An 18850-nucleotide genomic window follows, 5' to 3' on the forward strand; every position below is an offset into this window, starting at 1 on the left:
CACAGCATTTAAACCTCACACTTAGTAAGAATATACCACCACCCTGAATCACACCCTTGCAAATAAAAATAACATTAAACCACCTGAGAGCAACAGTTTGGCTTCTTTGTTTACCTGGATCACGAGCACAGCCTATTTACCCTCACATTTATACATCTAAGCTGAATCATAGAAAATGCTCCACGTGGAAAGTGATTGGTGCAAAACCCCCGGGCAAGAGGGAAGGTAAGACTCCATCATTTGCCTCTTATTTGATAGTTATCCCAGGGATGGTCTTTCACTATAATCACTATAATCCACTCTGCTATGGGGTTAATGGTAGGGATGGCTAGCCATGGTTACCATGGAAACGAGAGATGATAATGAAGTGTGTAAGCATATGGCTATCTATAGTCTGTCTAATTTGTGTGTATCTGTGTGTGTGCGTGCGTGGGCTGAGCTGATAGCCAATTCTTCAGTGATGCATTGCACCTGTGTGTGGGCTGGAGGCATACCAGAACAGCATGATGACCAGTATGCTCGAGTGTATTCTTACCCCCAGTGTAAAAGTACTGGACGCTCAGTAACGCACAAATCTTTTACGAAAACGTTGTAACAGGCGACCGAAAAAGAAGCACCCATGAATCTTTATCAGTTTTATGCAATCATGCGGGAACAGTCCCAACCATGCACCTCAGCCTGACCTGCTTTGATTTAAGAGGCAGCAAAAGGCATTAAAAGAGCTTTTGAAACCAAACACAAAAAAACCTACACATTTTTCATCTTAGCTTAAGCTGTTGAAATCAATTGGTAACAAGGTTTGATGCATCTGCAAAAAAAAAACATCTGCACAGAAACCACCGGCTGCATAAAACTATGTATTATTTCCATTTCAACTCTTCCCACCTTCTCGAGCTTGTCACTACCTCTGTCTACATCTTTTCTTCCTCCCCCACTTTCCATTTTTTGCATGTTTTTAACCGCAAATACCTTGAATGAAAGCATCTACAGAGACTCATCTCTCCCTCTCCACCCCGGTCTAGCCCTGGTAAATCTCTGAGAAATCTATCAAGAAAAAAAGAAAAAGAAATCAGAAAAGAAGGAAAAAGAGTAGCTAAGCTTTCTTTTCTATTTCTCTGCTTTGCTTTGCTCTGCCTCCTCTTCTACTGCCGCACTTATGCCATCTCCCGAGTCTCTTTGTGGAGTTAAAGCAGGGACTGGCAGCTACTGTACAGGTATATGTTGCAGAAAAACATTATTCTGTGCCTGTAAACACACAATCACACACATCCATCTGCAAACACGCTGCAAATGTGGCACACACACACACACACACACACACACACACACACACACACACACACACACACACACACACACACACACACACACACACACACACACACACACACACACACACACACACACACACACACACACACACACACACACACACACACACACACACACACACACACACACACACACACACACACACACACTACGCAAGTCAGACTACAGAGGATAGGAAAAGGCCAACAGAACATTGAATTAAATTTGATCAGATGACAAGTCACGCTTCCTAGCCTCCAGTGGTGAAGGCTGGTCAGAAATAATGGCAACAGTTGACAATACAGTCAGAGATCTAATCAGTGTCGGAGCACACAGTACATGGTAGATATGCGACCACTGACAGCGTAGACAAATAAACACGAAGCCACTTTAAAGCCATTTTCACGCTCAAGCGATAGCATTATCAATGTCACATTGGCTGAAGTAATGGAGATATTACAGGTCTAAATCAGGCTTCAAGCACCACTCTGTGTTTATGTCCTCATCCTCTTCAAAAGGCGAGCACATTCTGGGCTGACCTGCAGTGTGAGCTGTTTCTAGTCAGTTGAACAGTAAAAAAGCTCATAAAGCTGTCAAGAACAACCAACTATTTTTAGTCTAGAGCGCTGTCCAAATGTAGGTAAAACAACAACGTCTATATTTGAGTTGGTGAGGTGCAACTTATATTAAGATGACCCTGAACAAATTAAAAGCCAAAAATGGAGGCCTACAGTCCTAGTTAACCTTCCAAGGTAACAGGGCATGCAGCCCATAGCTTAAAGGCAAACAGATTGAAAAGATTATACAGACAAGATTATGACCCATTTTGAAATAGAACACAAATAGGCACTTGTGGGACGCATTCAATCTCAAAACACTGTGGCTCTAAAAGAGAAATGTGCTGGGTTCACTCAGACAACATTAGTCATCAAGTCATTTCTCTGCCTTTAGCGAATTGAAATACCAGCAATCTGTTATTGATTCCAGGTTTTAAGGCACCATGTCAACTGTTCAGTGCCAGGCAGCACTTAAAATAAATGACGAATTACATACAGTGGAAAACAAAGCCCCTTCAATATCGTAACATTGCTCATATTCTCTCTTTTTAAAGTATTTCTCTGCACAACAAGAATCTGTCTTCACTTACTCACTATGTTGGTTGTATAGTATTCTCCAACACCTTATTCTGACAACAAAGCAACATCTGTACTGTTTATCCCGTGAACCACGCCCACTTCCAAATCCCCTCCTCTGCTTTTAGAGGGAATCTGCTCAATAATTCACATACAAATTGTGGAAATGCGGTTGTGGCAGTACAACAAAAATAACAGTCTGGTCTGCAGAGTGTGCTTGAGCCGGCAGTGAGAACTGCAGAAGTTGTTATGGAGGTGCAGAAACCCACTGATGGTTGTTGAGAAAATGAGTCAGTTGTGGAATACGACTTCAACATTGCAGGAGCACTGTCAGTTAGTTTCAAACAATTAATCAGTCATACATTTATTCAGTCATTAGCATGTGGGAAACACAGTTGGCTCACTTCTAACTGAATGTGGATGGTGCATTAGGGCCCACATTCATAAACTCTGGAAACACATGGATGTAGCATATGAGGCGTCACCCACACCCAGTCATTATAAACGTCATTCAGTGTTGTTTATTCAGTGTTTAAAGAGGAATGATCCACCCTGCTGCAGCATAGCTATTTCTGGCCAAAACTGACAAATGTATTAGTCAGCTATCTTTGAATCAAAACTGTCACTGTATGTATTCCCTGCTGAGTACTGCTAAAAAAAAACTTCACAATGATCAATGTAAATATGACTTTACACACGACTAGATGTTTTCATGTTTCCACAAAATGCTACATCTTCATCATTTTACCTATCCTCCTTAATTCCTTTGTGCATTACTTCCTTGAGAATAGGAAAAAAGACACATCCAACCAAATAATAAACTATTCCCTTCGTTCCTGTCATCACTCCTAAAGTTAAAGTTAAAGTGACTCAACCACAGCCTGTAAAGTGTGTACAAATCTACTTTCAGGTGCTTGGCTTCGAGCAGCACGTCTCCACAGTCAAGTACTGTGGAGACGCTGGGAAGCTTCAGCTCTCAAATAAATCCATTAACTCACTCTCGTCTTCTGTCCAGCCTCTCAGCCTTTTACTATATTTGTACATATTTGGGTAATTTCAAACACACGTCGATTCACAATTATTTCGAGGACTAAATACAAAACACCCACTGTTTCTTATACTTATTCTACACTGAGGTGTGGAAGAATGCCAAGGAGTTATCGACTTTAACTGAAGCGGACCTGGCCTGTGCTGAAGATGAGGCTAAAGCCCTGAAGCCTCTAAAAGCTGCAACACTCGTAATGTCCGAAGAACATTATAGAACGCTGAACATTATAGAACGCTGAATGCCGAGTCTGTTCAAGCAACAGACTCGGCACTTGTGAGGGTAATTAAAAACACCGTATCCGGGGATCTTGGGAAGAGATGCGTGAGCAAAAGATCCTTTCTGTGCATTGCCTTTTTTTTTTTTATTGGGATTAGAATGATAATTATTTTATTTTACTTTTAAGATCTTTAAATTACCAGAATTTTAAGTATTTTGAGTGGTGCAATCCCTAAGACTTCGCCTTTGCTGTTATTGGAATAATAACTGTTGTAGTCAATTCTGTGCAGGACATGGTCATTATTCAAAAGCAACGTGTATCGGTATGCGTATCGTATCGTGGCCTCTGTATCGTGATACGTATCGTATCGTGGCCTCTGTATCGTGATACTAATCGTGAGGTTGTAGGCAATACCCAGCCCTACGTTAGAGTGCATAAAACGGCTGCAGCGCATAAAAAGTGTAGTGTTTTTCTTCAAAATGGATCAACTTGGTTTATGTGAACATCAGGTTCGTAGATATTTAATGAGTATGCCTCTGAATAATTTATGTTGATACCTGGTGAACTAATCTTTTAGTTTAACAATTACAGTCATAGCAAACCAATGTTTTATTCAGAGGAAAACACACAGAAGAGAGCACCATAACCAAGCGACACTCCCTACTGTTTTCCATTTCATGCAACGTTATTTTTCAAAGAGCCATCAACGCGCTTTTAATCTATTTCAGTATGTTAGGGAACCAGTGGGCCGATCCATCAGCCCGCTCATCTGACCATCTCAGGACTGCGGCGATGGATGCTGCCGTCCTGTGATGTTGCTGAGCACCTTACAACGTGGAGACAAGACAACGATGATGTGCACTGTTATGTGTGTGTACGCGTTACTGATAAATAATAGAAACATGCACACATGGACTCAGAGTGTGGGTGCGATGAGAGAGAGACAAACATAATTTGTTCCGCTGATAAGCGAAACAGCCCCTCTGACTGTCAGCAAGGCGTGAGGATCTAATGTAGCCCGTGTGTTACGAAACGGCCTCTCCGCCGAACACACACACGCATGCACAAACACACAGGGCCATCTAGGAAATGAGAATAGGCCTTATCCATGGATAATGGTCCATCATAACCCATGATGGTTTCCTTTTGGAGAGTAAATGGCAGTAAATGGGATGTTGATTGAATCACAGCATAGTCATGTATACCAGATGGCAAAAAGGCCTTGCACCTTACCATGACACCAAGACACAAACAGCATCTAACTGGCTCTTATTTTCTAAACAATCCCTGGAGTGGAAGGGAGGGGTCCACCCACAAAAAAAGGAAACAATATTCTGAATACATGACTGGGAGGGTTTGTGCTAAATTACATTGACGTCATGTTGTTTGCATCGAAGTGTTTTGTGTGTTGGCGAGCGTCCATTTACTTGACCATAAGCCTGGACCTCCCTGTGTGAATGGGGACGAGAAAAGAGAATTCCCTTCCAGTGTAGTCTGACTTTACATGACTTTATATTACATTTCATTACATCACTCTTTCTGAACACAACAACCCCCAGCCCTCCAAGGACACCGTCTTCTTTAATTACCTAGCCTCAGACAACAGTTAGATTTGGCTGGAGAGATGCCCCCGAGTCCACGCTGAGCTATTGCTTGTTAGTTCTTGCTGCTGTTCAGTTGCCCCAGCCTGAGGGTTCATGAAATGAAATGCAGGCGTCATGGAAACATGCTCCAGCACTGAACAATGGCAATCACTCTTGTTAAAGAGCTCTTATTAGAAAGCGTTTTTTAACTAACTAGCAATCGCAAATTAGGGGCGTGACCTTCTTTTGCCTTTTGTGAAGATTTTCATCCCCTTAATATTGAAAGGGAGTTGTGTTTAAAGGCTGACACAATGTGCGTCGAACAAACGTTTCTATGAAAATCATTTGAGGATAATCCTTCCTGGGTAAAAGCACAATATGGCACGGCAGTTCTAATCCTATTACAGTACTTTGTGGATCCACTACAACACAAGGTGTTGTATCAGGTGTTGACGCCACTTCTGAGTGTAAGCAGCTTTTTGTCTTCGGTACATTCATATGAATATCTCAACATAAGCTGTGCAGATGCAGCTGTGCAGCATGAACACCACAGCGTGTGGCCCAATGACATTTTAGTACAGTGATTCAAGTGGGGTTTTTGGCAAGCGTGGGTTGTACTGCATTGTAGGAAATTACATTTTTCTAATGAGTCCTGGCTAGACTGAGATTTGGAGGGATGCTTATGCCTTGAAAATAACAACTCAGGGGTCCTTCCACAGTCCATCCATCTGGCAAGCCCCACATTCTCCCATTTATATAGTCATCCATCCATGAGTAAACAAATCCATCTTCAAAGAAAGCAACTAAAAGAGCAACATCCCTTTATAAAGTCATTACAGGATTATATTTGTTATTAAGATGCCTACGTGCTACTCGTTGGAAAATTAACCCAAAATCTAGATACACTCTTCCAAATATGCAAAGTGGAAACGAAGGAACTGTATTTAAAGATGGACAAAATAACTGTTCCTCAAAAGTGAAGCCAAACCGCCTCGATCACTGTATTAGTGGATGGGGCAGAAACCAAACTAGAAATAAATCTTGCATCAATATTAATTTAATGCAATACAGGTTGAAATTTCATGATGGACATCTGAGACTGACTCCCGATTGGTCGAGCACGTGTATCAGCTGGAGTCAGGACCTCTATACCGCGGCTCAATGCCCTGATCACTACTGCGCAGATTCTGCTCCAAATGGCCAAGATGGCAGTGTTAGGGTATTTTGACCTCATTTCTAGTAATGGGAGGAAGTCTAGACACATGTCTATCATTATCAAGTCTATGGTGTGAAACAGCTTCTTAGAGCTCTGCTGAAAAAGCTCCACTGCCAGTGAATAGCAGGCATAGTGCTCAAATGTGGTTACACCTTTGGGTTTACTGTGCATATGCCAGACTGTGCCCTGAGTCATTAGCCCAGCACATGTCACAGAGAAGATTACAGTTTTTCACTATCAAATGTTGCCATTATCCTTCAGTTCTTGCCAAATAACACCCCATCCAACAGCATATCAAACCAAAGGGTAAAAACCTTCTATCAACCACACTGAATAAACTCAAAACGCATAGCTGCTCAGTTTATTCAGTGGCCTTCACTAAATGTCATTACGCTTTGAGTCACAACATATAATGGGGAAAAAAGGCTCCTCTTCTGCTGCAGCTCTGCTTCCCCCTGAAAGTGTACAAGCTTTTATGAAAGCCTTGAGCAGCCAATGCATTCTGGGCCTTTGAAAGTCTGAGCACAAATTTAAGAAGGTCTCCGGAGCTCTTTTCCCTGCACACAGAGTTATTAGGATGCTGAATTAAAGTTGCATTGAAAAACTTGATATTGATTAACCAAGGCCGTGTTATGGGAGAGTAAAGGTTTGGAAAGCATGGCGAGCTGCCGGAGGCACACAGTGACTCAGGTCAGCCAAAGGTTGGGCAATGTCAGCATTCTTCTCTGGTGAGCTTGAAAAGGGGCACGTCAGCCAAAGACAGGATGGTGTAAGTGAGAGCTGCTGCATCAGAGAAAGACATAATGGTAGACAGAGTGGTAGAGGAAACACATCTATCTGAGTCTCCCGTGATGCATCACCTCTCTATCCTTTCAAGAAAGGGTGCGGTGGCTGATGAATGGCTCTGCTCACAGGAGATGAGCAGAGCGAAGCTAGCCCCAAGGCACTGGAAAGCGAAAATTATTATTTCTTGACAAAGTGGTTCTGGTTAGAATTACATCTGAATCTTTTCTGAGATGTAACTTCAAACCAATACTCAGAGGCTACAGTATCTTGTGACTGAACTCAAATTTAAAGAACGTCTCAAGACCTGAATTTCTTGATTTGAGTTATACCGAGTTATATCGAGTCATCCTGGTCCTACTTATTACATAACAAACATCATGGGAGCAAATGTTTTAATTTGTGAGGACTTGGGAATCAACATTAACCACTCCACATGACAAAACCTATCACAGAACCATTTTGGTAAAGAACTAACAAACAAGATACAAACTAACACAACTCGATACTTCAAGTTAAGAAATCAGGGATGGGTTTGTGTACTTCAGTATGTTTCAGTTCAAAGGAGAAGCAGCCGAGTGAAGGCTCCTTGCCTAGTTAAAGACAATGTTAAACTATTCTTTGAAGCTAAAAAAAAACAACTTGTGATTAGTTTTACGATTACGAGACTTCAGAGAAAGTAGGAAAGTCATTACTTTTGATTCCTTACTGGAAGTATAAGGAGGGAAAAGGCAGTAGAACCATGCTGGGCACGTAACCAGACAGGCGAGAGATGATTAGGATGACAGAGAGCTGAGGCTCACAGAACAACTCATACCCTGTGTCGCTGCTAAATGGTTTCTTTAGTGAGTATGGTGTTTGTTAAACTTGTATAAACACTGCTCCAACATCTGCTGTAGTAGGAGTGGGATGACGCACCACATCCAAGTAGCAGACCGTAATCTCTTCCAAGAGACAATACACAGAGAGACGTGACCTTGCGTGTCCCTATGACTCCAAATCTAAGCGTGCGCACACACACACACAGAATTAGTGCAGGACTGTAGGGGATTTCAAAGGGAAAAAAATCTCCCAGAACTTCCCGCATTATCCCCCACTCCTCCCTCTAGTCTTTCCGTCCTCTCTGCCATCCTTTCCCTCCGTCTGTGCCCTCAGCTCGGCCCCTGCGCAGTCAGCCCTCAAGTGCTTCATCCTTGCTTATTGCAATCCCATTCCACCCTTCCTTCTTTAATCCCGTCACTTTTTCCAGACGTTCCCCTTCCCTCTCCCCTTCTGGACAGGCAGGAAACACGGAGTGAACTTTTGGGAGACACTCAATGTGCGCAGCCACGATAAGAACAAGCAGAGCAAGCCACCGCCTCCCACCACTACGTTCCCCTCTGGACCACGAAGGCGACTTCTTTCTAAGTTAGGACCATGACAATGATAGCCTGCTTCCTGGGATTCATCCAAATAGGGCTGTGTCATTGTTTATAAAAAAAAGGAGAACAAACATGCAGCTGGCCAGCCTGCGCAGTGCTGGTGAAAAGGCGACAGCTTGTTTGCTGAAATGCATGATTCTAATGCTTCCATCCCTTGTTGCAACCTTACGTGTTGAATGGCGTGTCAAAGGTGCTTTGCAGTACATTATCTACTGTTATCAAAAGTTTCCACTTTAATCCCACACACTCACACAATTCATTTCTACTTTAAATAGATTTCATCACTCAACATATTTTGCTTCCTTACACGTGTTCTTAGGAATCCTCGTCTTGGCCTAAAGGTTTCACAAATAAACAAATCTTTACAAAGAACTGTTTTCAGTCTGAGGTGGCAGGGTCTTCACTGTGCACATCAGTTAAGATTTGGCCTGCAATGCAAAGGAAGTGATTCTCTATGCATCCCCTGACAGTGACAGGAAGTAACAGCAGCATATGGTGATAGGTTTCGTCTTAATGTTAAAAGTGTTCATCATTTGTATATTTACGAGTACAACTGAAGAGGGCAAATGCAAGGTGCAACGATTCTATTTGTGTTTCTGCTTGGACTAATAGCAGTTTTCAATGCTGTGTTTTCAGACCTTAACTCCAGAAAATAAGGTTTGGACATAATTCAGAGTTTGTATTTCACATATGCAGAACACAGCAGCAGATTGCGCAGTCCAATTTGACATCTTCCCCTGCTTCTTCTATGTGTGTGTGGCTCCTCTTTTTCATCTTGAGATATCTGCACTGTAGACATTAGTAACATCAGCACACCCATTCGCTCCGTGTGAATTTTACGGACCTGCAGTATTCTCACGTGGGCACACCCGGACATTTTTCTTTGGGGGGCCGGCAGCAAAGGTTCCATAAAATGTCAGGTGCGACCGACTTGAACATCTGTGCTCTCAAGTACAGCGTTTTCCGGACTTCGGTGCATCTCTGTGAGCAGCTTCATATTTTTGAGGTTTCCCTATACTACCTTTAGTTGTGACGTGACATAAAAACTCTCGCTACCTCTTTCGGCTTGATGTAAAGCCTGATTTACTGAACGGAAAATGCACATATGAATGCAGACACTCACACGAGACACACGCATGCACTTTCAGACAGGCACACTGTAGAGGTATTATAGAGATGTAGAACATAATACTCTTGTATTAAAATGACGGAATTTCCAGTCTGACCACAGGTTTCTGCATGAGTCATGTTACACTTTTCTCACGGCCGGTGGGGACAGAGTAAAGCAGCCTAGTGGCGACCAGGAAGAATAACAAACACACTATTCTTGTCAAGAGTTTCATGTAAATGTGGAGCCCTTTTGTCAGCCTGTAAAACAGAAACAGGCAGAGATCTCATCCCACATCATCCACGCTGATCCTCTCCAGGTCCTCGAAAGCCTTTAAACCAGTCCTGAGAGAACCGCACATAAACTTGATGCAGTTCACAGGAGGTTACACATGCTGGTGCAGAATATTCACTGCAGCACTAGAGCTAGACATTGAAAGGAAAAGATTTGAGAGCAAGCAGGCTTTTGATTTGTTCTGCCTCCATCTCTCCCTCTCTTTCAACTCACAATTGGAAAATCACAAGATGTCAGGTGAGACGTTGCTCTGCAGCAAGACCATTGTTCCACCTAACGGCCTTCAGCTATAAGAAAGACCACCAACACCCATACAACGCCAACAACAACACAAGCCGTGGGGATGCGGAAGAACACAATGACACATGGTGATTAAAAAAGGGACCTATTGTGCTGTATGGCTGTGCGTGCCAGGACAAGAGAGCTATCACCTACACCTTTTAATTTTAGACCTGATTTGTGAAACCAGATGGAGGCAAACAGGCGGAATGCAGACAATGGCTCTTTCTCTGAGGTAAGAGTCAGAGCGGCACAAGTGCAACTGTATAGCATGACTACCCAGCTGAGTGGAGAGAAGCCCTGCTAAGTGTTGTGTTAGTGTCGCCAAGTGCCACCAATGGGGCAGCATTCACATTGTGTGTGCGTGTGTGTGTCTGACTGTGTGTATTTTTGTAGGACCTTTTCTAGCATAAACACTGACCTTGTAAGAACCAGTTAACCTCATGGGGAATGAAAGCCTGGTCTAAATAAGGTAGAACTACATTTCTCATGTCCTGGATAAGCTTCATATGTGAACAGTGGTTAGGCATGAACTGGTCATGATTCAAGTTAAGGATCAGGTTTATTTCAGGCTGTCCACAATGAATGGCACTGCAATGAATGGAAGTAATTGAAAGCTAGCTGAGTGTGAGTGTGTGAGTGTGTTTGTGTGTGTGTCTGGTCATAATAAAAATATTATTTATAATGCTAATAATAATAATAATAAGAATAATCCCAATTTGTTATTCTAACATAATTTTATCATGATGGAACTGTTTCCTGTGGTCCCTGTGTGAACCCTGCTGTCTCTGTTCCATCTGATCGATCCAGGCTATTCTCCGGAATCAGTCCGAGCGGGTGAGTGTGATCAAACAAACAGAGGAGTCAACTTGAGCCCGGCGGGACGGTTTGCAGGGACTTGTAGTTTCATCGGATCTCCCTCACTCCCTCCGGCCACATGTGCGGAGCGGCGCATCCCTGTGAGGGGCTGAGAGAGGTCCGGGCAGCAGCCGGACCCCGGACCACACAAAAGAGAGGAGTAGAAAACCCAGAACTTACCTCCTCCACGGTGAGGGGCATGCATATCCTGTACTCCTTCAGCAACATCTCGTCCTGCCCTCCGCGCTCTCTCGGGTAACGTGTTCACTATGTGTCACACCGGCCAAAGTGGACGCTCCCTGCTGCTGCCGCCCGACGGGATGAGTGTAGTACCTGGAGACGTGTCAGCGCATGTGGGAAGATGAGATACACCCTGAGAGCTGCTGCTGAGTAGTTTCATCGGAGCCGAGCGGACCCTCTCTGCTGCTGTGGAGGGGGGGGGGGGGGGGGTCCAGGATCGTCCCCTCCTATCACGCTGACGAGTCAAGTCACATGCAAGCAGCCGGAAAACAAGGGGATTCGTGGCTTCAAAATAAGAGTGTGAAATGTGGCCTGATAGAAATCTGCAGATTAAACTCCTCACGTCTGCTGTGTGTACTCAGAAACAAAAACCTGAAAAAGGTTTAGGATGTTATTTGTTTTGCCTGAAGCTGTTTGTATCAAAGGCTGCATTATGAAGAGTCGTTTGCAGACATGATGGACGTCTGGAGATCTGGGTCCGGAGGTTCTCCTGAGATAGCCTTTTACAACTGCACATCTCAGCAGGATATTATCCGCTCAGTCACATTCATAACAACGCAGGAATCTCCGGAGTTTCAGACGAGGGGTGATGCTGCGGGCAACAGACAGGAGGTGACATATTCATTCCTCTGCGGAGATCACGTGATTTTGGTGGCCTCTCTTGATGTTTCAGCCGGTGACCTCCCAAGAGGGGCCCAGGTAGGGGCGTCTCGAAGGGCAGAGCCAGAATCCGATTGTCTCCTGAAGTGTGAAGTTTCTTAAAGAAATAGTATCTTGCTAACAATACTTACAATAATTGTTAAAATTTTCCACGACTTTTACTTTTCTAAGCTTTTTTGAAGTACACGATATATGCTTGAATGTTTTTCAAAATACTTTAAATGATAGCCTCAAGCCAGTAACAGTTAACTAGGAATGACTTCAATGTGCACCTTACTGAATCAGGAATTGTCCATGGAATGTTGAACAATTATTAGCCTCTCTGTGTAATTGAATTTAAAGTTGTTACGGACATTTCACCATTTAAGTAGAATATCTGCTTCAAAAAAGGCAGGAATGTATCAAGGGCCCCAGGCATAAGGAACCTGGAGGGCCAGACCAAGCCACCCCCCTCCCCCTGTAACACATGATACCAAACCACATCATTCCAATCTTTAAACGTTTAATTTACTGTCAAAATTGGAAACAAAGTGCATATTGTGGAAACTCATACATAATATTAAAGTTGAGTTAAGTTATATTGCATACACCCAGGCACATCATACACAAACAGTTACATGGTATAGTCTTCAACCAAACCTTGCTTTCTAGCCATGTGTTTGCATAGACAACCAAACAGCGCAATTGGTCACATACTTGCTGGATGCTATAAATATCTATAAGTATTTGACTAGAGGGTGCAACATAAAGCCAAGACCATGTCGAATTTTCATATTCACATTCTGTAATTGAAAAGCAGGGCAACACTCCACAACGTTAGTCTGTGGTTGGAGATCACAGTAAAAAAAAAAAGGTGGTTAGGGTTAGGACCCAGAAAATGACAGGCCTTGCCCACCCTGCAGCGACAGACATGGATACATGAACAACAGAAATCTTTACAGTGAGGCCTCCTGTCAGACTGATCCATATATTACTGTATCCTGGCCTAGTTCTTTAAATCAAGTTTTATTTTCCTACATAAAAATGAAGATTAAAAGTCTTGATACTGACAAAATAAATGTACTTATTTTTGTTGGAAAAAGACAATCTCAACTCAGAAGTTTTGCCCTCTTGTTGAAATAGGGACATTTGAGTCTATAGAAAGTTAATCTGCTGTAGATCAGTGTTTTTTGGCCATAGTAAACTATTCAGTACATTCTATTTCAATCAGATCTGGTCTTTATAATTTATTTATTATTTGGTTCACATAAGGGGATCATGATACCGATGCTGAGTGAACAGCATTATCGACTCGGCTGATGAAATGTTATCATGCCTGGGCTAGCTGAATTTATTATCAACATAAACAATATTCATCTGTTATTATTTGAAGTCCATCGCCAGTATCCCAATATTCTCACTGACTGACTTTTACTTTGAAATGTTTGACCGGATGTGACATTGCCTCATGTCTTTACCCACACACTGATCGATCGGGGTTACTGCCAGAGGTGAAGTGATCCAATTGCTGGAAATGAAATAAGTGTCTTTCAAATATGTGTTGGGTCAGAAACAGAATCAGATGTTAAACTTCTTGTTTTTCAAAGTTTCATGGAGGAAAAAAGTCAGAGATGGGCAGGAGGAGAATTAGAATGAGTAGGAGGAGGAGGAAGAAGAGGAGGAGGAAGAGGAGCTCGGCATTCTGTTGTTTGTCTTCCTCCGGTTGTGAAAGCAGAGGAGTCGGAAAATAGAAGCAGCAGAGGCCCCGGCCCCCGTCCTGCCTCAAGCCAGGGCCGCGCTGACACACATCGGCCGCAGAACAGGAAACATCACCGCACCGCTGCACTGAGCAAATGCACAACTGTGTCACTCACCCACACAGTCGTGTCTCCATGAGTACAGAGGACATGAAATTAACTTACCTTCTTTTCCTGGAGACTTGCTCCTCCTTATTCCTAGTTACCACTTGCTTAACCTTAACATTAACCTAAACCTTAACCTAAACGTATGTGATGTGATTGAGTGATGTGTTTGAGTCCACAAAATACTTTTGGTGTCTCAGGTTTCAGCCAAACACGGTTTAAAGGACGTCGTTTGGAGTTGAATTTGAATGTAGGGGCTTACAGACACTTGGATGATGCCACAGCAGCAGTATGGAGGCATGTGGTGGTTTTTTTTTTTTTACATCTGAAGAAGAAGTCCCACTTACTTCCATTGTATTTGATTTGGCTGCAACACTGTTTACCCCTGAAACTCCAAACATGTTCATGGACTCAAAAACCTCACCCGCCCCTCCATTGGCAGAGCAGTGATTGGATGATGAGTGGATTTTCATTTGTCGGTGAACTATCCCTTTCACCTCAATCCAAACATAAACTTAACCTCAATTTAACTTGAAATGGGTCTTTACCTTAAATTTGACCAATTGATGTTATAGAGACTTGCTTTTTCCTCGTAAGGAACACAAGTCCCCCACAATGTGACTGTAAACAGATTTAGGTCCCCACAACATGAGTAACACCTGGACAACAGACCCAGAATGCCTTTCACACAGATGCAGATATTGTTGCACGCCTAAGCATTACAAAATAATATACCTCAGCCCAGTGACAAGAAAGACAACCCAGCATCTGTGATCACTGGCTTCCTGTGAGTAAAATTAGCAACACTTGCCCCTTTTGTGTCAAAAAAGAGAGAACTATGAAAAAAAACATTCACTTTATATTCAGGTTGTAGCTGTCAGCTGGTAAAACCTTTGATTTATTTAGCCATACTCAGCAAAACTCCCATTAATATTTATGGGACGAAGATGCTGACGTACAACATTTTCCACTGTCAGCAAACATTCAGCACTTCCATACGAAATGCAGTATATTCCTGCCAACATGTCAACCCTCTGAGATAGACTTTGAATTTAAACCTTCCACTTACTCCCCAAACACTATATGTGAGCAGCTCCATAGTATTAGCTAGTGCTGCTTTTATATGAAGAAATGATTCAGAAAGCATTCACATGAATAAAATAGGCAACACGAGTAACACATGGCTGCGGATGTGGCAAGTGTGGGTAATTTTCCTAATGTTACTAACAGGATGACTAATGGCGTCAGTTAGATTTGCGGTTAAAGTCAATTTTCCTGAATGTGTTTTCAACAACAATGTAAAATTGTCTTCGGGTTTATCATCCACAACTCTGATTGATTTGTTCCATTATTGGCACATTAGTGTCATATTAAAGTTTTCCTGTGTGTTTTCTAATAAATGCTCTAACATTGTGTAATATGTAGCTGGAAATTTGTTTGGCTCTTACTGACCTTATACAGTAATATACAAACGTATAGGCTCACATTCAGCACACTGTGTAACAATATTTTACAATATAAAGGGTTACTGTAGAATATTGTTTCAGTGACATCTGGGTCGGACATACACAGGCTTTCGTTTAAGTATCATGATTAACCCAATATTTGGAGTGAAAGTTGTAGAAGTCGTGGTAACAGTTATTTTTAAGTATATACATCTGAATTACTGTAAATCGTCCATTAAAAAGCAATCAAGCAACTTTTACCAAAACACGGTTTGGAATAGGCTTCCATGATATCATTCTTGGACATCGTTAAGAAGACAAATCTTGATTTTTTTAAGGTTTAAGGACATGTCATATATAAATAAGGCTTTCCTCGAGATGCATTGACACATCTTGATAAGAGATCTCCTGAGATTTGTTTTGTCTGTTATTCATCTTGAATCTTGGCACTCATAGAATTGGTCGTCAATTTGCGTGCAGATCCTTGATCCTTGACTGATATTTGTGTTTTTCATTTTGTAATGATCCAAATAAAATGTGGATGTAGTGAATTTAGATGTGGTTTTATATGGGGCCTGTTGGGCCTTGGTGGAGGAAGCACTTGACTGAATACCATTCTAGTTGCATGGTGTATCCCCCTCTCTCTCTCTCTTCACACAGATCCTGTCTGTCTCCTTCGGACCCAAAAAAGAGCGATATCACCAGGCACGAGGATAACTGGATGAGCAATTAAACAATGTGAGTGGTATCTATGAAACTACTTGGTTTAATGATGAACTAACTATTTCAATAGGGTCTGTGTTGGTTAGAAAGCAGATTGTAGCCTGATCTTATCTGAACCTTTGTGTGGCATTAATGATACCAAACAAACCTGTGAGCTCAAATTGCCACAAAGGCCTAATTCTGCATGTCCCACTTTTTACCATGGTGAAACATTTTCATGTTGTGAGATACGTCAGGTTTTGCCCTGTTATTGTCATCATATTGAAAAAATAAAGATTATAGTGTATGATATTATTGTGATTGTAGCCTTTCGAGTCTTCGCTTAATCCACAAACTGACTTCCTGAAGTCTTTGAAGGCTGCAAATATTTTGAAGCCTATACAATCAGTGTTACTGCTCCATATTGTGGAAGCCTGCACTGGGATCAAACAGATTTTTAGCTCTGGGCATAAGGGCTTTATCTGCCACAAGCAGGGAAATCCCTGACCCACATTAGCTTTATTTGCAAGGGCACTGGAGCCTTTCAAAGCACTGAGCTGTGTGAAGACTGGAATGCACACATTAAAGGGACACCTACTGGTGAAACGATGTCATTGCTTTATGTGTTCATTGACATGCTCTTGTCCATTCACAAAGTTCCTCATTCACTGCACTCCTCACTTTAAAAAGATGAGCACAAGTGCTACACTCACAATTTCTTTGTGTTATTAATGGCGTCCTGATCTCAGCTTTAGTTGTAAATCTGTTTATTCATTGTGTTCTTTGTCCTATCAATTTATTGAAGTGTGTCATTCTACGTGCTTTTAAGTAGAGCCGTTGTCTTGTCTTGTATGAGTAGAATATCATTTTTAAGCCTGATTGTCAGATAGCACCTCTGCCAAATTAAAATTAAAGTGCCTGACAGATTGATTAAATGAGTGAATCCATCAACATTAGCTCACACAATGACCGACAGCCCAAGCAATTCAAGGCCTTCCTCCTTTAAGTATATTATCTATTATTTCATATTTTCCCTTCTCTGAGTTTAAACCAGAAATATAGTGGCAGGTTGCATTTTATATGACGACTTTCTCATCATCAACTATAATTATTTCTTCTTTCTTTTCATACTGGCAAAACACTCCTGACTTATTTGAACCAATGTGATTAAACCTCTATCTCTCCACTACTTCTCCTGTAAAAACCTTTGGGCCTATATGTTCTGCCTTTATTTCCCTCAAGACATGTCCATAATATGCTTACAATTGGAGCTCTTGGAGCCACCTGGTCTGCAAATTCATTATCTTTCAATCTAACCAAACCAATGATCTGTCCAGAACGTCCTTATTGTAGATAAACATGGAAAAATGGTTCATTTTCATTAATTTTTTAATGATTTTATATGTAAGTGTAAATCCTTTTAAATCTTTTAAAATCTTGATTATATGAGTATTCTTCTACTTACTTTATTATCTTAGATTAACCTTGTTCATCTTTCTGTACAATCCAATGTCTTTTCTTTTAAAGAATATTATTTTGACAGGGATTTAATCTTTCAGCTTGATTAGCAGTGTTGTGCATGAACAAATGCAAAAGAACCCGTTCATTGAACACATTCACTTTTATGAGAACGATGAACTGAACGCAACTCAATGACAAATAATGAATTTGAACGGTGAACACGTTCATATTGTAGCGTCCTCGCGTATAGACGACAGGAAACTCTTTATGTGTAACTTTATTAAAGTCCAGCGAACACGACACACTTCTTGTTCGTAACTCCGACTCTCCTACCCATAACTTTTGGACTGTAAACAGATGCACACACAGGCAGACAAATTTGTAAGCTATAAAAAAACATAAAAAAAATGTAATAATGCAAGTATGCATCATGCTGCTATGAGGAACTGTTGTGAAGTGAAATGAAACTCCTTTTTTTTCTGTTCATGCTGAAATAAAGTTGATTCACTTTGTCTGACATTTTCCATCACATCTTTATAAAACACCTCATTAGCTTCACACTACAAACCCTATGGGGGGGAAATGTTTTTTTAGAGAAGATTCCAGATTCATTCACTAGACTGGCACTCAGTAGAGCTCAACAGAGCCATATAGGTTCATCTCTGATCCATGCAACTTCCTTCTACCAAGTTTTGTGGTTATTGGTCCAGTAGTTTATTACATAAACCTGTTGACTGACAACTCAGAGATGAAAACATAACCTCCTTTGCAGTGGTAATAAAACCTCCACCCATTTATCAAGGACATGTCACCAACATTAATAATAATAAGAAACACAACAGGAAATTAAAAGTAGAATGAAATGTTTTGAGAATATCTAAATAGTTGACAGGTAATTTTCTGTTGCTCGACTTATCAATTCATTTATTAAAAGCTCATTGTCCCCTGCTACTTAGTGTATAGGGTTTTTATATTGTGTTTTATTTACATTGTATATATAGGTTTATTTTTGTCGTGCACTGATTGCTGGTTGTACATCAAATTGCCCTTGAAGGATATTAAAGATTTTCTAGTTTAGTTAATCCCAAACTGAACAAACCAGCATATGATTAACCCAGCAGCCAGCAGGGGGCAGCCTCAGGACATCACAGCAGACTGTGATTCTTGTAAGGTGTCCGTAGAAAGTACTGGGTTATTAACAGGTTTTTAAAGTATATTAAATCATTCAGTATCTAAAAGCCAAAAATATA

General features: G+C 41.5%; 1 protein-coding gene across 1 annotated transcript in view; it reads right to left on the reverse strand.

Annotated features, from left to right (window-relative positions):
* LOC133953575 (cytoplasmic phosphatidylinositol transfer protein 1-like) overlaps positions 1-11684 on the reverse strand; it is a 64948-nt gene extending 53264 nt beyond the window's left edge. Inside the window, exon 1 of the mRNA XM_062387540.1 lies at positions 11432-11684. Coding sequence (XP_062243524.1) covers positions 11432-11479 — 48 coding nt within the window. The 5' untranslated portion in view covers positions 11480-11684. The remainder of the gene's footprint in view (positions 1-11431) is intronic.
* Positions 11685-18850: the final 7166 nt, after the last annotated feature.

This window comes from Platichthys flesus, chromosome 5 (assembly GCF_949316205.1).
Source record: "Platichthys flesus chromosome 5, fPlaFle2.1, whole genome shotgun sequence".
NCBI lineage: Eukaryota > Metazoa > Chordata > Actinopteri > Pleuronectiformes > Pleuronectidae > Platichthys > Platichthys flesus.